The following is a 22,556-nucleotide window of genomic DNA, read 5'->3' as shown; positions in this document are numbered from 1 at the left end:
GCCCATCCCAGTGTGGGGACCCCAGAAAGTAGTGCAAGGATGGAGCGATGGCTCTCCTGAGAGGTGAAGGAAGAAACAGAGGTCAACTCGCCCTATGTGAGTCTGAGTTCAAATCCTAATTAGGTCTGCTAATTAGCCTGAGGCCAGGGTTCAAAGTCTGGCTCCTCTACCTACTTGGGTCTCCTGGGAACTCAGTTTCCACATCTGTGAAATGGATCTAATGATAGTACCCACTGAGCAAGACTATTCCAAAGATGACGTGAGTTAATACACAGAGAACTCCCAGAAGTACTTGGCCCAGGGCGAATGCTCAATGTCAGCTACTAGGAGAATTATAAGCTGGGGTCTGGGGGCAGGTGTTTAACCTCTGAGTTCAGTTACTCCCTTGTCTACAAATGGGAACAGCAATCCTTTCCTCTCGGCGTGGTGAGGATTTAATGACGCACTTGGGTGAAGCCCCAGCATGACACCTCTCCCAGAGCAGATGTTTAACAAATTCAATCAATTCCAGAAAGGCAGACAGCAGGAGGCCCTTGTCCCTGTACCTGAGAAGGGTCCGTTCAGCAGGAGCTGCCCAACTAATATGACTTAGAGTAGAAAACTCTATGAGGTGCTGGGAGAGCAGTGCGGAGGACACAGGAGAATAAAGGAGGGAGCTCGCTGCTGGTGGGAACCCCACCTGAGTGGGGGCTTGATGGGTGGGTAGGAGTTCGCCAGGAGGGGGACAATGTAAAGGACATGCTCAACAGAGGAAATAGCATGAGATCGAAGGCAGCCTGGGGAGATGGGTCAGCTCAGTTCAGTTCAGTTACTCAGTCACGTCTGACTCTCTGCAACCCCATGAACCGCAGCATGTGCCAGGCCTCCCTGTCCATCACCAACTCCCGGAGTCCACCCAAATCCATGTCCATCAAGTCGGTGATGCCATCCAACCATCTCATCCTCTGCCGTTCCCTTCTCCTCATGCCCTCAATCTTTCCCAGCATCAGAGTCTTTTCCAATGAGTCAGTTCTTTGCATCAGGTGACCAAAGTATTGGAGTTTCAGCTTCAACATCAGTCCTTCCAACAAACACCCAGGACTGATCTCCATTAGGATGGACTGGTTTGATCTCCTTGAAGTCCAAGGGACTCTCAAGAGTCTTCTCCAACACTACAGTTCAAAAGCGTCAATTCTTCGGAGCTCAGCTTTCTTCATAGTCCAACTCTCATATCCATAGATGACCACTGGAAAAACCATAGCCTTGACTAGACAGACCTTTGTTGGCAAAGAAATGTCTCTGCTTTTTAATATGCTATCTCGGTTGGTCATAACTTTCCTTCCAAGGAGTAAGCGTCTTTTGATTTCATGGCTGCAATCACCATCTGCAGTGATTTTGGAGCCCCCCAAAATAAAGTCTGACACTGTTTCCACTGTTTCCCCATCTATTTGCCCTGAAGTGATGGGACCAGATACCATGATCTTCGTTTTCTGAATGTTGAGCTTTAAGTCAACTTTTTCACTCTCCTCTTTCACTTCCATCAAGAGGCTTTTTAGTTCCTCTTCACTTTCTGCCATAAGGGTGGTGTCATCTGCATATCTGAAGTTATTGATATTTCTCCTAGCAGTCTTGATTCCAGCTTGTGCTTCCTCCAGCCCAGCATTTCTTATAATGTACTCTGCATTTAAGTTAAATAAGCAGAGTGACAATATACAGCCTCGATGTACTTCTTTTCCTATTTGGAACCAGTCTGTTGTTCCATGTCCAGTTCTAGCTGTTGCTTCCTGACCTGCATACAGATTTCTCAAGAGGCAGGTCAGGTGGTCTGGTGTTCCCATCTCCTTCAGAATTTTCCACAGTTTATTGTGATCCACACAGTCAAGGCTTTGGCATAGTCAAGAGAGCAGAAATACATGTTTTTCTGGAACTCTCTTGCTTTTTCAATGATCCAGTGGATGTTGGCAATTTGATCTCTGGTTCCTCTGCCTTTTCTAAAACCAGCTTGAACATCTGGAAGTTCACAGTTCTCGTATTGCTGAAGCCTGGCTTGGAGAATTTCAAGCATTACTTTACTAGCGTGTGAGATGAATGCAATTGTGCAGTAGTTTGAGCATTCTTTGGCATTGCCTTTCTTTGGGATTGGAATGAAAGGACATCCCCAAAAAGCCCTCCCAGTGAGTCTGGGCACAGTCTGCACAGCCACCTGTGCCCTGCTGACCCAGCCTGTCTCCTCCCACCTCCCGTCTCCTGCCTGGCCAGCCACCTCATCCTCCCTGTGTGGGCTACTCCCACTGCTGGCCTTCTCTGCGAAGATGGACAAGTGGACCCACAGCAATACCCCCAAACCTGTCCCTCACTGTCCCTGGCATCCCTGAGGACATCCTGGCCACCCCAGCACTATCCCCTAACACTCAGGGTCACTTTTGGTCCAGAGCAATATCCTTGCCTATTCTGTTGCTCAGTTTCATTATTTTTCCATCAGTCACTTTTGAATCTTGATGCTCAGAAACATTTGTGTCCCCAGGGGGTGGAAAAAAGCCTATTAAAGCCAAACCTGGCAGAAATGCATCAATCATCTATCAAGACAAGTCACTCCAAGAGGCAATATTTTTGAAGAGCCTTCTTCCTGGAGAGCTGCAGACACTGATGGAGTGTCTTTCTCCTCCCCACCCTCAACGCTGGGCGCTGTCAGTCACATGGCTCCTTCTTGCCCCGGGCACAACAGCACCAACCCTCCCAGCAAATGGCACTGCCTGCTTCCTTAAGCACAGATACACAATGACATCCTGGTAGGAGAGCCAGCCACTTCCTCCCCATCTTATAGCTGGAGGGCAGATGCTGAGCTGGGTTTCTGAACCTTAGTGACTAGTGACAGTTTGAGCTGGATGGATGATTCTCAAGGCAGGCTGTCCTGTGCACTTGGGATGTCTAGCAGCATCCCTGGCTGCCCTTCAGAGTCGGCCAAAACTGGCTCCAGATGATGCCAAATGTCCCCGAAAGACCATGCCCCTGAGGATGGAAGTGATGCTCTGCACCCTGGACTCTCTCTGGGCCCTCAGGCTGCTACTCTCCAGGCCAGGGAGGAGAAGCTGGGGGCAGGTGTATCCAGGCAGGGACCAGGGGCCCAGAGAGGCCAGAGAGTGAGGAAAGTCCACACCCAAGTCAGAGTGTGTCACTGAGACCTGGGCAGAGCGGGAAGGCAGCTCCCTGACCTCACTGAGTTAGGTTCCATCAACCGTGGACACAGAAGGGAAAAGTGTGCTCATCTCCTCTGGGATATCAGCCCAGTCATGCTGATCTCACTGGCTTTTTCCTGGAGACTGACCCTCTGCCTGGGGCTTCCCTGGTGGCCCAGATGGTAAAGAATCCACCTGCAATGCAGGAGACCTGGGTTTGATCCCTGAGTTGGGAAGATCCCTTGGAGAAGGAAATGGCAACCCACTCCAGTATTCTTGCCTGGAGAATCCCATGGACAGAGGAGCCTGGTGGGCTATAGTCCACAGGGTTGCAAAGAGTTGGATACGACTGAGTGGCTGAGCACAGCATAGACCCTCTGCCTGCTCCCCACTGCATCCCAAGGGGAACGAGTGTCCATAGTGACAGCTCAGTTTTCCAGCTTCCCAAAATGCCCCACCTGCCAAAGTATAATTTTTATTCTTGTTCCTGAGACTTCCATCCATCTATCTCCATTTTCCTCTTCTCTTTTTTACATTTTTAAAAAATTTTATTTATTTATTTTTGGCTGCACTGGATCTTTGCTGCTACAGGAGGGCTTTCTCTAGTTGTGGTGAGCAGGGGCTATTCTCTAGTTGGGGTGCCAGGGAGTCTCATTGCAGGGGCTTCTCTTTTGTGGAGTACAGGGTACTGCAATTAGAGAGTAGCTCCAGTTTGCAGAAACTAGAGAAAGCTTGCGCACAGGAGCAAAGACCCAGTGCAGTCATTAAAATAAATACATAAATAAAAATTTTAAAATAATATGCATTTAAAAAAGAAAAAAAAGAAGGGGTCAGGATGCTGGGCTTTCTCAAGAGTGGGTTCTGGAAAAAACATCAGTAATGATGAGGACAGAGGTGACAACTGTTGCCAATTTTAAGTGCTCACAAAGTAACGCGTGCCTTGTGAGGCTCTTTAGATGTTATCCAAAGGGTGAAGAACCGGGGTTCTGAAAACCAGCTACCTATATGGGAAATCTCTTCCTGACTTACTGGTTGCAAGATACGAGGCAAGTCATTTACCCATTGCTGGGCCTTTGTTTTCACATCTGTAAAATGGTGCTGCCGTGGTGGTGGAGCACAACCCCAGATGGGTGGGCCCTGTACCTCGAGGTTCACCATGGGAACCCCAGTGGGATCCATAGTCCCTGCCCCTGAGGGATTAAACTGGGTCATGTCAGCAAATATGGAAAACTCAGCAGTGATCACAGGACTGGAAAAGGTCAGTTTTCATTCCAATCCCAAAGAAAGGCAATGCCATAGAATGCTCAACTACCACACAATTGCACTCATCTCACACGCTAGTAAAGCAATGCTTGAAATTCTCCAAGCCAGGCTTCAGCAATACGAGAACTGTGAACTTCCAGATGTTCAAGCTGGTTTTAGAAAAGGCAGAGGAACCAGAGATCAAATTGCCAACATCCACTGGATCATCGAAAAAGAAAGAGAGTTCCAGAAAAACATGTATTTCTGCTCTCTTGACTATGCCAAAGCCTTTGACTGTGGATCACAATAAACTGTGGAAAATTCTTAAAGAGATGGGAATACCAGACCACCTGACCTGCCTCTTCAGAAACCTGTGTGCAGGTCAGGAAGCAACAGCTAGAACTGGACATGGAACAACAGACTGGTTCCAAATAGGAAAAGAAGTACATCGCATCGAGGCTGTATATTGTCACCCTGCTTATTTAACTTATATTCAGAGTACATCATGAGAAACGCTGGGCTGGAGGAAGCACAAGCTGGAATCAAGACTGCTAGGAGAAATATCAATAACCTCAGATATGCAGATGACACCACCCTTATGGCAGAAAGTGAAGAGGAACTAAAAAGCCTCTTGATGGAAGTGAAAGAGGAGAGTGAAAAAATTGGCTTAAAGCTCAACATTCAGAAAACGAAGATCATGGCATCTGGTCCCATCACTTCATGGGAAATAGGTGGGGAAACAGTGGAAACAGTGTCAGACTTTTATTTTGGGGGCTCCAAAATCACTGCAGATGGTGATTGCAGCCATGAAATCAAAAGACGCTTACTCCTTGGAAGGAAAGTTATGACCAACCGAGATAGCATATTAAAAAGCAGAGACATTTCTTTGTCAACAAAGGTCTGTCTAGTCAAGGCTATGGTTTTTCCAGTGGTCATCTATGGATGTGAGAGTTGGACTATGAAGAAAGCTGAGCTCCGAAGAATTGATGCTTTTGAACTGTGGTGTTGGAGAAGACTCTTGAGAGTCCCTTGGATTGCAGGGAGATCCAACCAGTCCATCCTAAAGGAGATCAGTCCTGGGTATTCACTGGAAGGACTGATGTTGAAGCCGAAACTCCAATATTTCGGTCACCTGATGCGAAGAGCTGACTCATTGGAAAAGACCCTGATGCTGGGAAAGATTGAGGACAGGAGAAGGGGACGACAGAGGATAAGATGGTTGCATGGCATCACCGACTTGATGGACATGGGTTTGGGTGAACTCTGGGAGTTGGTGATGGACAGGAAGGCCTGGTGTGCTGCGGTTCATGGGGTCGCAAAGAGTCAGACACGACTGAGTGACTGAACTGAACTCATCTTTACAACCATGCTGTGAGACTAGGCACTGTATCCTTAGCTCCATTTTAAAGATGAGGAAGCTGAGTCTCAGAAAGATTCAATAAACTGAGGAAGGTCCCAGGGCTGCTGGGGATGTGGGAGTCCAACCGGAATCTGTGTGACTCTCACCACGGTGGCGCCTTCCTCTCCAGCAATATTAAATGATAGGCATAACGGCCCCTCCAGGGGTAAGGGTGCCCTAACCTGCTTGGAATGTGCGTGCTCATATGCTCAGTCACGCCCAACTCTTTTGTATCTCCGTGGACTGTAGCCCTCCAGGCTCCTCTCTCCTTGGGGATTCTCCAGGCGAGAATGCTGGCATGGGTTGCGATGCCCTCCTCCAGGGCATCTTCCCAACCAAGGGATCAAACCTGCATCTCCTACATCTGCTGCATTAGCAGGCAGGCTCTTCACTACTAATGCCACCTGGGAAGCCCCTCAGAGTGGGCTGCTACAATTCTTATCACTAACTCAGTCAGGTAATAGGCACAAGGTCAAAGGGCACAAGGTCAGAAGGCACAGGGTCTCTGCACTGCAAAGTTCAGAATGTGAAACCTGCCATTATTTTATCACTTTGATCTGGGAGGAAGGAGACACTGAGCTGGACTTCCTTGGTCTTTTTGCTCCAGGAAGACTCTGATTTAAAGTTCTAGGCAGGGACTTCCCTGGTGGACCAATGGTTAAGATTTTGCACTTTTACTGCAGGGGACACAGGTTTGATTCCTGGTCAGGGAACTAAGATCTCGCACGCCACATGGCTTGGCTAAAAGATTAAAAGTAAATAAAGCCAGTCCCTGGCAGGCAGGGCTGAGGTGAAGGCCAGAACAAGCAGACACAGAGCTGGGACTTCCCTGGTAGTTCAGTTGGTAAAGAATCCATCTGCAATGCAGAAGACCCCAGTATGATTCCTGAGTCAGGAAGATCCACTGGAGAAGGGATAGGCTACCCACTCCAGTATTTTGGGCTTCCCTGGTGGCTCAGTTGGTAAAGAATCTGCCTGTAATGTGGGAGACCTGGGTTTGATCCCTGGGTTGGGAAGATCCCTTGGAGAAGGGAATGGCTACTCACTCCAGTATTCTGGCCTGCAGAAGTCCATGGACTGTATAGTCCATGGGGTCATAAAGAGTTGGACACGACTGAGCGACTTTCAATTCACTTCATTTCAGTCCCCGTCATGCAGGGCTGGGGTGAAGGCCAGAAGAAGCAGACAGAGCCAGGAAGGCTGGAGTGGAGACAGATGGGACAGATGGCTTCCCGGCAGACGGTGAGGACGGCGAGGAGGAGATGCCGCCGTGGGCCTGGCGCCAACCCTCACCTGTCATGATGACTTCATCCCCATCCAGCAGGAACTTCCTGGTGTGGCCGTTCCCCAGCTCTACAGCCCTTGTGCCCTTCCACGACAGCTCCAGCATGCAGCCGAAGCTCTCTGGCTCCTTCATAGCAAGAAGGGGAAGAAGTTGTCACAGGCATTTACATCATGGTATTTCCACCACGGTGGGTGGGTCAGATCTGGTGCAGACAGTGGTTAGCAAGGCGAGGGGTAGGGGTGAGGCCTGGGAAGGAGCAAGGGACCCCACAGCCCCTAGAGACCCTGCCTTGGTGGGAATCACCCTGGAAATGTCCTCAAGCCTGGGTACCCTACGTGCCCTGCCCACTTCATTCAGGACTTGGGTGTTGGGGGAATGCTGGACCAACCTGCCCAGGCCCATCCTGCCAGGCCCCTGCCCACTCTGGAGGCTGGGGCTTACCCAGATGCTGTTACACTTGGCCCCCCAACCCCACCCCCAGTAGGAAGAGACGTTCCATCAAAAATAGCCTGAGGTCTGGACCTTGCAGGAAGTGGCTAGTCCATGCACCAACCAAAGTCATCACCAAACGTTCACAGTGGGGGCGGTTAGCAGTGGGGCCACCTCATCCTGGAAGGATGTGCTGGGAGGTGGTGACAACCAGATACAACAGTGGCCCCCTGTGTCATTCTCAGTCCCCCCAGTAGACAAAGGCAGCCTCTCACCCCTATCCCGATCTCTTCTGCATTTGAAAAAGGAGCCCCTTCTGCACCCAGAGACGGATGAAGCTATGAGGTGGACAGGGTCGTAAGATATGCCTGCTCAAGCTGGACTCCCCTCTCGAGGGAGAACCCTCCAGTCTGTACAGGGAATAGGGATGCTCCACGCAGGCAGCTCCCAGGGGAACCAATCACATACTCACCGGCCCGCTGATGGTTCCAGAAGCCAAGAGGTCACCCGGCTGCAGGTTGCAGCCATTGGCAGAGTGGTGGGTGAGCTGCTGCAGCATTGTCCAGTACATGTACTGTGGGCGAGGACACAGAGATGGGGACGGGCAGGACAGGCTTCTCCTGAGCTGCCCCGAGCAGCCAGCCCCACTCACAGCAGCCCGCCCCAGGCTCTCTCCCAGTCCCTAGAGCAAGGACAAGTTGTCCTCCTGCACTTACCCTGTGACCTACCCCAGTTCTCTCCCTGCCCCTTCACCAGCTAGAGCCCCAGCTCCTAGGCTCCTTCTAGCCCAACCCTAACCCACCTTCTCCAAGAAACACTCCTGGAGTTGCAAACCTCAGACCCTCAATGTGTAGCATGCTCAGGAGTCCATAACCCCACTTTGTCCTGCAATCACCCGAGTCCTGAGTTGACAAGGTCTAGGTCCTCACTAGAGCAAAAGTGTCTCACTGGAACAGACACTGGGCAACAGAGCTGAACAACTCAAACAGAACCTCAGAGCAGCCTAAAGGATGAGGAGCACTACAGGAGGTCAGGCCTGGTGGGAAGGGACCAAGGACCACGTGCCCACCAAGCATCTCAGGGGCTGCACTCCTGTGCCTCAAGCCCACAGCTCCTCAGGTCTGCCCCTCCTAAAGCTACACACCCAGGAAAAGGAAACCTCAGAAATGGATTTTTGCACAAAAGCCCCCTTAAGCAGAACCCCCCATTCCTTCTTAGCAGCCCAGAATAAAGTTAAATTAAGAGGGAGACTAGAAGAAACCGGAATACATTGAATCAGAGGATGTTCAAATGGTCAGCAAGCCTATGACAGGATGCCCAGCTGCATTCGTCCTTATCGTTGTTCAGTCGCTCAGTCGTGTCTGATTCTTTGCAACCCCAGGGACTGCAGCACGCCAAGGCTTCCCTGTCCTCACTGTCTCCTGGAGTTTGCTCAGACTCATGTGCTTTGAGTCGGTGATGCCATCCAACCATCTCATCCTCTGCCGCCCCCTTCTCCTCCTGCCCTCGGTCTTTCCCAGCATTCCTCTTTAGGCAGGTGCAAAGCGAAATCACAATCCCCAGAACAGCTGAAATGAAAATGCCGGTGGCTCACCTGTTGACCAGGATGTGGAGCAGCCGAAATGCTCAGATGCTGCTCGTGGTGAGTGCAAATTGTAACAAGCCCTTTGGAAACATGTCTGGAAGGACTCCTCAGCCAAGTATGGATATACACCCTCTATGACCCAGCACTTCTATCCCTGGGTATCCAGACATATGCACATTCATGCACCCAGAGACATGGACTAGACTGTTCCCGGTAGCTCTACCAAAAAAATGGAAACAACCCACCACACGCTGACCCATCATCACATCCCGACATGGATGTTTTTCTCCTGGTCCTGCCAGGAAGAAAGGCCTCCCTCGCCTCCAAAAGCAGTCTGCCCAGCCTCAAAGCTTACCTTAAAATTAGACCTGCATATGGTAGCTGCCTGGCTCATTCCTTCTCCTGTTGGGAAGACAAGTAACATTGACAAGAAGACTTAATTCCGTTAATCAAGGAGTGGGGATCCCACCTTGTAAGGGGCACTGTTTTGTGGCTTAGGCTTTCCATTGTCTAATATGACTCCGCCTAAAGAGTCTATGAACCAATAAGCTCATAGGGTAGGGTCTCAGAGCTGGGGGACTTCCACAGAGAAGTGCCAGGTGACAAACCGGACAGATTTAGTAGCAGACAGATTCAGTAACACACCCAAAGTCCCAGAGCTGGTCAGGGGAAGAACCAAGACTTGAACTTCAGCTGTAGCCTGCAAAGCTGGGCTCTCTCACTACTGATCCACTGGCCTTTAACTCAGCCCAGCCGAGCAGCCTCAGGGGTACACCCAGCTAGACACAGCCTCTGACCCCAGGGCAGTACCTTTCAGGGCAACAGAGAGGTTGATGTCGAATGTGTAGGGCTGGTCATGGCAGAGATACGGCAGGGGCTTGGGGTCCTGTGAGGGCAGAGGAACACAGAGGGGCTGGGTTGGCTGGCCGAGCTGGCCAGACTGTCCCCACAGCAGAGCAACTGGGCAGGAGGCCCTGAGAAGAAGGTGCGTCCCCTCTTTCCAGGACAGTGCCGTGTCCCTGGACACTGGGGGTGAGGGTGGCAGAAGACAGGGTGGCCAGCAAAAGGTGCACAGTCCCCCTGGCGCTCCTGGCTCAGCGACACAGGCCACTGTGACAGCCAGACCGGAAGGTCTGTACTTTGTCCAAAAGCAGTGTCTCCCCAAGAGCCATCTGTGACTCCCTAGTGATCCATGAGCTAACGCGGGGCGACTTTATTTTCATGATTATGGGTTTCTTTTCATGACTGACTTGGTGGCTAGAGACATGGATAGGGACCTAGAAGTTCCTTTTCTAAATATACTATGTTTTCAAATGGAAGCTGCTTTAAAGAAAAGCATTCAGCCTGCATCCTTTGTAGATGCTTGCATACATTTATATCTAAGACAATTCTGTGGCTATTTTTGCAGTGTATGGATTTATTCTTTTTTAGCACTATTTGGGTTGCAACCATAAAATCTCAATATAAAGAACCCTTGTTGTCGTTTAATTGCTAAGTCATGACCAACTCTTTTGCAACCCCATGGACTATAGCCCACCAGGCTCCTCTGTCCATGGAATATCCCAGGTAAGAATACTGGAGTGGGTTGCCATTTCCTTCTCCAGGGGATCTTCCCAACCCAGGGATTGAACCCATATCTCTTGCATTGGTGGAGAGATTCACCGCTGAGCCACCAGGGAAGCCCAAAGAACCATTGTAGGGATGGGAAAATAAAATGAAAGAAAAAGAAAAGCATTCAGTAAGTCATCATTCACAAGTGGCAAGAATCCTGAAGGTTGCACTTTAACAGTATTTGGGAAGGACTGGTATATAAGGAGATAGAGCCCAAAGGTCTTTGGTGAGGGTGAGCGGTGCCTGTGAGCAAAGAGCTGGACCAGGGATAAAGCCTGGAGGGGACAAGGGATGTGACTGCGGGCCAGGCGGTCCTTGGAGGGTAGTACTCACTGAGGAGGGAGGAGACAGGTCTCAGAGACTGAAAAGGATGGGGAAGGAGATGCTGGCAGGAGCAGTGCAGGAGGGAGTAGGGGGTCCTGCCAGAGAGCCCAAAGAGCCTCACGAGGAGCTGGTCTGCAGGGAAAGACTCCCAGGGTTTCAGTACAGCTCCGTGAGAAGACAGCAGGCTGAGACATGTCCAGGGTGGGAGGAGAGGCCATGAGTGAGCAGGGTCAGATGTTCAGGGGAGCAGGAACAGGAATGAGGGAAGAGCAAGGCTGAGAGCTCAGCCCAGGCTGCCCCCACATGGAAGATAGAGTCCACTGGAGCACTGTAGGAGATAGAGGACTGAGCCTGGTCACATGCCAGAAGCCAGGGGCAGAGTGTCTAGGAAGAGTAGGGGGCTGCCAAAGGGTCAAAAGAAGATCAAACCAGTCGATCCTAAAGGAAATCAACCCTGGGAATTCTCACTGGAAGGACCGATGCCAAAGCTGAAGCTCCAACACTTTGGCAACCTGATGCGGAGAACTGACTCATTGAAAAAGACCCTGATGCTGGGAAAGATTGAAGGCAGGAGGAGAAGGGGACGACAGAGGATGAGATGGTTGGATGGCATTACAGACTCGATGGGCATGAGTTTGAGCAAACTCCGGGAGATGGTGAAGGACAGGGAAGTCTGGGGTGCAGCAGTCCACAGGGTCGCAGAGTCGGACACAACTGAGCGACTGGACAACATCAAAGAGGTCCACATTGAAGAGGGCACAAGGCCACGGCGTCAGTCAAGGTCAAGCGCACTTTGGTGGAGGTCACCGGTGGTGATGGGATGGAGGCAGCAGCAGCCTGTGGCAGCCTGAGGAGTGAGGACCAAGATCGGGAGTCGGGCCAGGACAGTGGTGCGGGGACCAGGAGGCTCCGCACCAGGAGGCCCTGTGGTCTGACTCCACGCTGCAGTCTGTCAGACGGCCTCCAGGGGGCGCCATCACACAGAACACAACTTGGCGACCCGGGAGGTTGTGTGACGTGGTGATACTGGAAGGGACCCCTTCTCCTGCCAACTGGCCAATTCCTGTAGCCTCAGAGGATTCTAAAGATTACAAAACTCCATGTTTTTTCCCAGAACTGTGCAAGGAACAGGGAAAACACAAGGCAGAATGACTGGCGCCATGCTTGCCTAGAGGTCCGTGCAGTCAAGACCCCCCAGCACGTGGGCATGCTGGGGACACAGAGCTTACCCTCCAGACCCTCTCCAAGCTGGATGGGTAAACAGCTGGGAGGCAGAGGGGCCCGGGTTTGGGACTTCTGACGGAGGGCGTCTTACCTGCTCCGGGTTGGGCACAGCAAAGGGCATGAGGGCATCCATGGGCACCACCCATGGAGAGATGGTGGTTCCAAAACTCTTCCCGAGGAACGGCCCAAGGGGGACGTACTCCCATTTCTGGATGTCTCGAGCTACAGGAGAGGGGACAAGCAGGGCTGACAGAAGCCGACGGGGCCACCGGCCAAGTCTCCCCTCTCCCCTTGATGAAGGAACAGACGCTTGGCTCAGCCTTGCCCCACCCTTGGTGCTCCAACCCCAACGAGCTGGTTGCCCCAGGACCAAGGACAGAGGTCCTCTGAGGTCACCATGCCAGGCTGTGGCCAAGAGCGAGATGACCAAAGGGCAGGAAAAAGAAAAGTATCCAGTACCAGGAGGGAGAGAGACATATTTGTCACAAGAGACAGGAATTCAAGGCCAAGCAGAGTCTGCAAACAAATCTTATTACTTCAATAATTTAGCACCCCAGACCCAAAATCCTGTGCTTTGTCCGTTGTTTACAAATTTATTGTTTGTTTGTAAAAAGATATAAAAGCTGCCTGCTTTGTTCACTTCCTTAATTTTCTTCTGTGCACTCCTGTATTTACAAATTATATTTGTTTTTCTGCTGTTTAAATAAAAGGGGGATGCTGCTGCTGCTGCGTCACTTCAGTTTTGTCCAACTCTGTGCGACCCCAAAGACGGCAGCCCACCAGGCTCCCCCATCCCTGGGATTCTCCAGGCAAGAACACGGGAGTGGGTTGCCATTTCCTTCTCCAATGTATGAAAGTGAAAAGTGAAAGTGAAGTCGCTCAGTCGTGTCCGACTCTTAGCAACCCCATGGACTGCAGCCTACCAGGCTCCTCCATTCATGGGATTTTCCAGGCAAGAGTACTGGAGTGGGGTGCCACTGCCTTCTCCAAAAGCGGGGAGCAGGCAGGCTATTTCCCCATGAAGTGTCTGGAATCTTAACCTCGTAGTTCCTGGGACACCTGGCACCAGTTTCCTCCTATATAAGGCAGAGGGGTTGAGACGAACTCAGAAATGGAGCTGTTTCATTTGAAATCTTAGCTCAGCAACCAGCTGAAATCACTCTGCCTCATTCCTCACGCCTGTAAAATGGGAACAGTAATATTATCATTGGGCTTCCCAGCTGGCACTAGTGGCACTAGTAAAGTGGCAAAGTGCCTGCCAGTGCAGCAGACATTAGAGACGTAGATTCAACCCCTGGGTGGGGAAGATCCCCTGGAGAAGGGCACGGCAACCCACTCCAGTATTCTTGCCTGGAGAATCCCATGGAGGAGCCTAGTGGGCTACAGTCCACCGGGTCTCAAGAGTCAGACATGACTTAGTGACTAAACAACAACAATATTATCAGTCCCCAATTGGGATCTGGCAGGAGAGTCCACGGGAGGAGTTCAGCCCTGGGGCCTGGCACAAAACTGCTCAAACATATTAGCCATGTCCCTCTGTTCAACTTACAAGAACACTGGAGCTCAGAGAGGTCAAGTGACTGGCCAAAAGCTCAGAGCCGAGAGGTCTGTTGGATACCCAAGCCTGTGCTCTCAACCACTGACCATCTGCTGCCTCTGACCACACCAGACCCAGGAGACCACCTTGGCTTCTGCAAAAAGGGTCCCAAACACCCAGCCTACCCCCAGACCCAAGAGTGCACAGGATGCTCAATACCAGAATGCCCAGCTCTCCATAATTACCACTCCAGTCGTTCATAAGGACCATTCCAAAAATGTGCTCGTGGGCCTTGGAAATGGGGATCGGCTCTCCGAGTTTGTTACCAGGGCCTACAAAGAAAGCCTGACATGGGAAAGCTGATGAGAATCTGGCTCTGACCTGCTGCCCTGGAGTACTTGCCTGGAAGGCAAAGGTCAGACATTTCCAAACCCTGGCTGATACCTGGACTGCTACGTACAAATTCACCATACATCTACACTGCACCTGAGTTGACAGACAGCCACCCCGGGGCCATGGTGAGCAGCAGTGGGCCAGTGCCCACCCAAGACCCCTGCACGTGGTCCCTGATCACCACGGCAGCCCTCTTCATCTCCTTCAGCCCACACCTCTGCCTTTTCCCACACTGCATTTTCAGATTTCACAGCTACACAAGGTTTGTGAAAAGTGAAAATACCAGGGTTTGTATTCATGTCATAAAAAATCAGAAGGCTGACTCCATGACGTGGCAAAGAGAGCCCATGGGGGCAAACTCCACCCCTTAACCCATCATACAATTCCAAGAGGATGAGAGATCTAAATTTTTGCAGAGTAAGGCTCTAACAAGTACTAGAAAAACAAAACACCCCCCAAATCTTCAAACTCTTCAGGCAGAGAGAGTCTAAGATGACATAAAAGGAAATGCCATAAAGGAAGAGATTGACATGTTTGACTTTATAAAACTGTAAAATTTCTGCATAAAGAAAAATAAAGGCAAAATGATACCACACTGGGAGAACATATTTACAATGTATTACAGTGAAGGGTTAATTTCTATTAAATACAAAAGTGTGTTAGTCGCTCAGTCGTTTCCGACTCTTTGTGACCCCATAGTCTATAGCCCACCAGGCTCCCTTGTCCACAGGGTTCTACAGGCAAGAATAGTGGAATGGATAGCCATTCCCTTCTCCAAGGGATCTTCCTGAACCAGGGATCGAACCCACATCTCTTATACCTCCTGCACTGGCAGGCGGGTTCTTGTCCATCTGAGCCCCCAGGGAAGCACTTAAATACAAAACAGACTTTCAAATTAATAAGAGAGCACTGTGCAGAAAACTGGCAGAGAGTAGCCAAGAATATCTGTGAAAGGAAAGCATTGCTAACACAACATCCAGGAAACAAGAGAGTGTCTAGACATCACTGGGGGAACATGTTGGGAAAATAACTACCAGAAGCGCACAGAATCAACTATGACGTTTGCAAGACCCAAGTCCCAGTTATATTCGTTCTGTGATGGTGTTTAAACATTGCACATTTTTCATTGAGATTATAAGAAGAAAGATGCCATCTTATAGAGAATCTCACCACCATCGTCAAGATGATCTGTGCTCGCTACCCACCAATACACCATTTCTTTACACTCTGACTTTCCATTTACCTTCTGCCCACCCCTTCCGCCCCTCGACAGGAACCAACATAGGGAAAGCATCTGCCTGCAAAGTCCCATTTAAACTGGGGCTCTGCACCCTGCTCTGGGGCATCTGGCTTGGGGAGACCATCTCTTAGGGGCCACGTGGCAGCCTCACAAAGGCAGTGAGAGGCAGAGGGCTGGCTCAGCACACCCTCCTGGGACTAGTGACTGTTTGTCTCCTCTGGATGGAATCCAAAGATATCACCAGGCAGGACCAGAAATACAGGGAGATCCAGCCTGCCTCCAATCAACCTAGAGGCCCATGCTCACAGTGCAACCAGGGGACCCCAAAGCGTACACCAGGGGATCTGCACCAGGAGACACTCCAAGGACCACCTAAACCTGAGACTCAAATTTTCTGCCACCCTGCATGTCCTCAGATGACCCTTCAAAACCTCTCCGACTACTGATTTGGAGGTTACAAATGAACTGTTAGTGAACTTACACATACAGAATCAGTGAGTAATGAGGCTGGACGGTACTTCCGATGGCCAGGTGGGGACCCGGAACTGCCATTAACATGGTTGAGATGAGGGAACGGCCCGTTGTCCAGGGCAGCCACCGGGAGAGCCCTCCTGCCCTAGCGTGTATACAGACCTGACGCCAGTAAAACACCGAGACGAGGCTTACCATCTCCAACTCGAAGTCCAGGAGTTTGCAGGCACCATAAATGGGAGGCTTAGCTGGATAACAGCAGAAAGAGAGGTTAGTGGATGCCAGGCATGGACTTGGGCATGTGGGGACAAAGAGCAGAGCCTGGCAAGGCCTGGGCACTGGGGGCACTTACAGTCGTCAGGTCGCATCTGCCCCAGGGGCCTGTGGATCGGGGTGCCAGACACCACCACGGAGGAAGCGCGCCCGTGGTAGCCCACTGGCAGGTGGAGCCTGAGGAAGGAAGGTGAGAGGAAGCCTTGCTGCTGTTACATGTACAAATGAAATTTCAAAATGCTTTCAGATGAAATGAAAGGGAGTCAACATATATATACATGAGCTTCCCTGGTGGCTCGGATGGTAAAGAATGTGGGAGATCTGGGAAGATCCCCTGGAGAAGGGAATGGCTACCTACTTCAGTATTCTTGCCTGGAGAATCCCTTGGACAAAGCAGCTTGGTGGGCTACGGTCCACAGGGTCACAGTGAGTCTGACAGAACTGAAGCAACTTCGCATGCATGCAAATATGTAAAACAGATGAGTAATAAGGGCCTGGGACTTCCCAGGTGGCACAGTGGAAAAGAATCCATCTGCCAATGTAGGAGATGCAAGAGATGCAGGTTCAGTCCCTGGGTTGGGAAGACCCCCTGGAGTAGAAAATGGCAACCCATTCCAGTATTCTTGCTTGAGAAATCCCATGGGCAGAGGAGCTTGGTGGGCTACAGTCCATGGGGTGGCAAAGAGTCGGACACGACTGAGTGACTAAATTTCAAAATGCTTTCGAAACAAAAATGAAAGTGAGTCAACACATACATGGTTCAAATATCGAAAAGATCTCCCAAGTGTCCAGAAATGAATAAATGGATGAGCAAGAATGTGGTCTCGATAAGACAATGGAATACTTTCTGTTGGTGTTCAGTCGATCAGGCTTCTCTGTCCTTCACCATCTCCTGGATTTTGCTCAAACTCATGTCCATTGAGTCAATGATGCCATCCAACCATCTCATCCTCTGTCATCCCCTTCTCCTCCTGCCTTCAATCTTTCCCAGCATCAGGGTCTTTTCCAATGAGTCAGCTCTTCGCTTCAGGTGGCCATTGCTCAACATTAAAAAGAAAGGATTTCCTTGGTGGTCCAGTGGTTAAGAAACTGCCTGCCAATGCAGGAGACACAGGTTCAATCCCTCCTCCAGGAAGATACCACATGCCAGATACCAGATACCATGGGGCAACTAAGCCCATGCGCCCTAAGAGCCTGTGCTCCACAACAAGAAGCCACTGCAATGAGAAGCCTGTATGTATGTAGGTATATGTATTATGTATGTGTGTACATGTATGAGTGTGCATGTATGTGTGTGAGGCCAAATAATAGCCCTCCAAAGATATCCATGTCCAGCACAGGGAATTCTGCTCAGTGTTATGTGACAACCTGGATGAGAGGGGAGTCTGGGGAAGAATGGATGCATGTGTATGTATGGCTGAGTCCCTTTTCTGTCCACCTGAAACTATCACACCATTGTGAGTTGACTATATATACTCCAACATAAAAAGTTAAAAAAAAAAAAAAAGATATCCAGGTCTTAACCTCTGGAAGCTGCGAGTATCACCTTCTATAGTAAAAGGGACTTGCAGATGTGACTTAAGGCAATGATCATGAGATTATGGAGATTACTCTGAATTATCAGGTGGTCCCTACAGGTAACCGTGTGTGTGCATCACTGCTCAGTCATGTCCAACTCTTTGCGACCCTTTGGACTATAGCCCATCAGGCTCCTCTGTCCATGGGATTTCCCAGGCAAGAACACTGGAGTGGAGTCTCTTATGTCTCCTGCATTAGCAGGTGGGTTCTTACCACTGAGCCACCTGGAAGGACCCTTATAAAGGGAAGAAGGTCAAAGGAGGAATTAGAACTGTTGCAGATGGAACCTAGAGGCTGCAGTCACCTGAGGAAGGGGTCCCAAGCTAAGCAGTGCAAGCAGCCTCTGGAAGCCAGAATAGACAAGGAAATAGATTCTTCCCCTAGAGCCTCCCAGAGGAACCAGCATTAGAATTCACCAATAGAACTGTAATTCACAGCTTACAAATCAAAGGAGCTGGAAGGATGTTGGTGACTCAGTATCTAATTCCAACCCATGTTCTCTAGATCAAGCCTCAAGGGACTGCCCCACGATTCCACAGCAGGTCCGGGGCTGAGCTGAGAGGAGAACCAGAAGCTGGGGTCACTGTTTCCAAGTGTGGTGATGTCATGACCCTTGTGGGCTTTCCTCCCTGGTCCCTTTAACCTGAGAGGACCTGGCGGTTCCCAGAACCACAGGCTTCTTGACACAGAAAGACAGACTTGGAGCTCAGCCACACCAGGGTACGGGACATACCAGTTTGGCATCAATGCATTCTCCTTGCCCCTGAACATGACCCCGACATTGGTGGCGTGATGCCGAGAGGAATAGAAGTCCGTGTAGTCACCTGCAGGGGAAAGGACGGAGATGCTGTCAGCGACTTGGATGCTGAAGGACGGGGAAGGGCCACTTCCAAGGGTCAGGGTCGGGGCGGTTGAGCAAGGAAGGCTAGCCAGCAGGGGCTGAAGGCACATGCCCAGCAACACTGGCACATCCAAAAGCTATTCACACCACTGAAAATTTGTTTTGAGAACTCCCAACTGAAAAATCAGAAACAAAGTAGGGGATTTCCCTGGAGGTCCAGTGGTTAAGACTTCAAGCTTCCCACTTCAGGGGCATGGGTTCGATCCCGGGAACTAAGATCCTATAAGCCACACTTTGTGACCTAATAATAATAAATAAATAAAGGGTATCAAAAATAGTTCAAAGTTAGTAATAAAAAATAAGTTCTTAAATTTGTAAAGATAATAATAAAATAGATTTCCTGAAACAAACAATGAAACTTGCAAATGAATAGCTGCCATCCCTCCCACCCACCAGCTCCCATTACCAGGCCTTTGCTCAAGCTGTGACTACCCCTGGGTGGACTGGCGTCTTCCTCGTGTCTGTGTGTCCAGATTCTGGCAGCTCAGTTTAGACCCCGCCCCCTAGACCATTAAGCCACACCCACTCTCCCTAGCTGGATCACCCCTCCTCCAAGTCCACTCAGTGTCCAAGCCAGCCCTTCTCCCCGCCAGAGGGCTCCATGTCCCACTTGTGCCCCAGTCATGTGTGTGCAGGTCTTATCCCTCTGCAAGACTGAAGTCATTTCAGAGCAGCCCAGCACAGGCCGCATTTTGTTTGACTCTCTCTCAGACAGCTCCAAGTCTGTCTTTCTGTGTCAAGAAGCCTGTGGTTCTGGGAACCGCCAGGTCCTCTCAGGTTAAAGGAACCAGGGAGGAAAGCCCACAAGGGTCATGACATCACCACACTTGGAAACAGTGACCCCAGCTTCTGGTTCTCCTCTCACCAAGCTTCCTTGGTGGCTCAGACAGTAAAGAATCTGCCTGCAATGCAGGAGACCAGGGTTCAATCACTGGATCAAGAAGATCCCCTAGTGGGGAATGGCAACCCACTTCAGTATTCTTGCCTGGAGAATCCAATGGACAGAGGAGCCGGCTGGGCTACGGTCTACTGGGGTTGCAAAGAGTTGGACATGACTGAGCAACTAACACACATATAGCGCCAAGAACAAGGTCTCAGTGGGGCCTGGTGATGAAAACTGGAACAGACTAGGCGCACTGCACGCTATAGGCACAGGCTCCCAGAAGACAGGGGACTGCTCAAATATGCAGAAACAGTAAGTTGGGGCAGTTTGCCTCTTTATCCTCCACAACCTCTCTTCAAAAAAAATTTATTTGTAGTAGGTAAATAAAGAGTTGGATAGGGCCAGTACCAACAGCCTAGGCTAGAAAAGGCGGTGGTGGTGGAGGCGGTGGTGAAGGATGCATGCTTAGTGTGTGCTTAGTCACTCAGGCGTGTCCGACTCCTTTCGGACCCCACGGACTGTAGCCCACCAGGCTCCTCTGTCCATGGGATTTTCCAGGAAAGAATACTGCAGTGGGTTGCCATTTCCTCCTCCAGGAGATCTTCCTGACCCAGGGATCGAACCCAGGTCTCCTGAGTCTCCTGAGTCTCCTGCATTGCAGGCGGATCCTTTACCGCTGAGCCACCGGATGAAGGATGAGAAGAGAGAAAAGTCTACGAGGGTCCATTAGAGCAGGGGCACCCTGAGCTTTCATGGCTGCTTTCCATCTTCAGTCCCAAAGCACAGACAGAACAGCTGAGATATTTGTTAGAAGCATAGACCCATAACAAGAAGGCACCACTGGCCAACTGGAAGTCGCAAGGGATCCTGAAAGTCAAGCAGTGAGCCGAAATCCAGCGGCCCCCTGCAGAGATGGGAAGGCAGGGTTGGGGGGGGGGGTGGGGGCTGAAGAGACTGCAGGGGATTGAGTCCCTGTTGGCCATTCCCATCTTTACCCAGCTTCGCCCAAGCAGCCAATAGCAGGAGACTGTGCCTGGGCTAAGGGGTGGGTCCGGGAGCCGAGGTCATGCCCCCAGAGACTTCAGCACTAGGGAGAAGCAGGGCAGTCTCCCCACAACCATTAAACAAAACCAGAGCTCCCCATCAGAAGTAGACCATGCCCTTTTCCTCGGGGCTGGTTACAGGAAGAGCTGCATTCACCAGCACCTGAAGGGGGAGAGTTTCCTACACAAATAAAGATGAGCACAAGGGACTTCCCTGGTGGTCCAGTGGTTAAGAATTTGCCTTCCAATGCAGAGGATGTGGGTTCAATCCCGGGTCAAAGAACTAAGATCTCCCATGCTACAGGGCAACTAAGCCTGCAGGTTGCAAAGAAGACCCAGTGCAACCCCAAAAAAGATGAGCACAAAAAAACCCAGACTCACCAAACATCCAGAAGAATCCTCACCATGAGAGAGGTACTAATTCAACTCACAAAAGAAATGAGAGAGGAAGCAGGATTAATAGAGACACCAGGAGACTGAAAAAGAAGCATCCTTTAGCGGGCCTCCCTGCGGGTCCAGTGGTTAAGACTCCGTGCTTCCAGGGCAGGGGGTGCAGGTTTGATCCCTGGCCAGGGAACTAAGATCCCATATGCCTTATGACGGGGCAGGAAAAAAAAAGAAGAAGAAGAATCCTTTAATATATATAATAAAAATGGATGTCGCACCCACAAATCAAGAGGGGTCTTCAGGGGACTTCCCTGGCAGTCCAGTGGTTTAGACTCAGTGCTTCCAATGCAAGGAGTGCACTGGGTGCAGGTTCAAACCCTGGTCAGGGAACTGAGATCCCAGATGTGTGGCCAAAAAAATAATTTAAAAAAATTTTTTTAAAGAAGAGGTCTTTGGGGGAAAAAATAATCTGGGATCTTAAAAATGAAAAGTGGCTGGACTGCACCCACCTCAGAGTCAGGGAGGGGGTTCTGGGCTCCTGCCTGTCCTCCTCCCTCCCTGGGGAAGCCTGGCTAGGTTCCTACCATTTGTTGCTGGATATGCGGAACCCTCTTGCATGATGGAAAGCATGTAAGACACAGAAAATCACTTACAGAAAAACAAAACTCCACATTATAGCTCTTCTCTTAGCAACAGAAACATGGAAACAAGTGCCTTTTATTTCATAAAATCATAGGTCTCAGGGCCAGAAGGAACCTGCTTTAAAACAATGCCTTCAGGTAGATCATTCTATTGTCATTTCATAGATGAGCAAGGCCCACACAGTAGACAACATGCCCAAACCTCCCTCTGAATTCTGACTCTGCTCTTTCTTGGCTATGTGTGGCCTTAAGAAAGTCCCTTTGATGCTTTAGAACTCAGTTTCTCCATTGGGAGTAATAATGCCAATCACAGGCATATTGATACAGTAAAGGAAATAATACATCTATATAATATATGTTATCATAGTACTTGGCACAATGTTGCTTTTGCTGTGCTCAGTCACATCCAACTCTTTGCAACCCCATGGACTACAGCACACCAGGCTCCTCTTTCCATGAGATTCTCCAGGCAAGAATACTGGAGTGGGTTGCCATTTCCTTCTCCAGAGGATCTTCCCAACCCAGGCTAAGTCTTTACCACTGAGCCATCAGGGAAGCCCATCCTCGGCACATAGCAGGCCCCAAATAAAATCCCTTCCCTTACCCCACTGGGAGTCACTGCTGCCATTATTCCACTTTCAATTTCTCCTTTGAGAGAATCCAGGCAGACTCAAAGACTGAATCTTTTTTTAAATCATAATCTTTCCAAAAAATTATAAAAACTTGTCTGACACACTATGAAGTGTAGTAGAAGTGTATGTCACTCCAGCATTTACTTTAGAACAACACGGTGCTGAATTTTGCAATAAGACCTGCCAAGGTAGGAGCCAAGGGTAGAACCAGCACACCATTTCAGAGCATTCCTGCCAAAGAAAATTAACAGCTTCTACTTCCTTGTTTGTTTTCAGTTCAGTTCAGTTCAGTCGCTCAGTCGTGTCCGACTCTTTGCGACCCC

The 22,556-nt window shown here is 50.1% G+C and overlaps 1 protein-coding gene across 3 annotated transcripts in view; it reads right to left on the bottom strand.

Annotated features, from left to right (window-relative positions):
- Window positions 1–22,556, bottom strand: part of FAH (fumarylacetoacetate hydrolase) — a 32,653-nt gene that overhangs the window by 452 nt on the left and 9,645 nt on the right. For 2 of the 3 annotated variants that reach the window (XM_042235147.2, XM_015101934.4), the window contains 9 exons: window positions 18,480–18,570; window positions 16,248–16,345; window positions 16,091–16,143; window positions 14,037–14,136; window positions 12,346–12,476; window positions 9,906–9,981; window positions 9,451–9,497; window positions 7,983–8,084; window positions 7,090–7,207 (listed from right to left, as the gene is read on the bottom strand). In XM_042235147.2, coding sequence (XP_042091081.1) covers window positions 7,090–7,207; window positions 7,983–8,084; window positions 9,451–9,497; window positions 9,906–9,981; window positions 12,346–12,476; window positions 14,037–14,136; window positions 16,091–16,143; window positions 16,248–16,345; window positions 18,480–18,570 — 816 coding nt within the window. The remainder of the gene's footprint in view (window positions 1–7,089; window positions 7,208–7,982; window positions 8,085–9,450; window positions 9,498–9,905; window positions 9,982–12,345; window positions 12,477–14,036; window positions 14,137–16,090; window positions 16,144–16,247; window positions 16,346–18,479; window positions 18,571–22,556) is intronic. The other variant, XM_015101935.4, reaches the window with a different exon arrangement.

Source organism: Ovis aries, chromosome 18 (genome assembly GCF_016772045.2).
Source record: "Ovis aries strain OAR_USU_Benz2616 breed Rambouillet chromosome 18, ARS-UI_Ramb_v3.0, whole genome shotgun sequence".
NCBI classification, from domain to species: Eukaryota; Metazoa; Chordata; class Mammalia; order Artiodactyla; family Bovidae; genus Ovis; species Ovis aries.
This window is presented reverse-complemented; position numbering and strand designations above follow the sequence as displayed.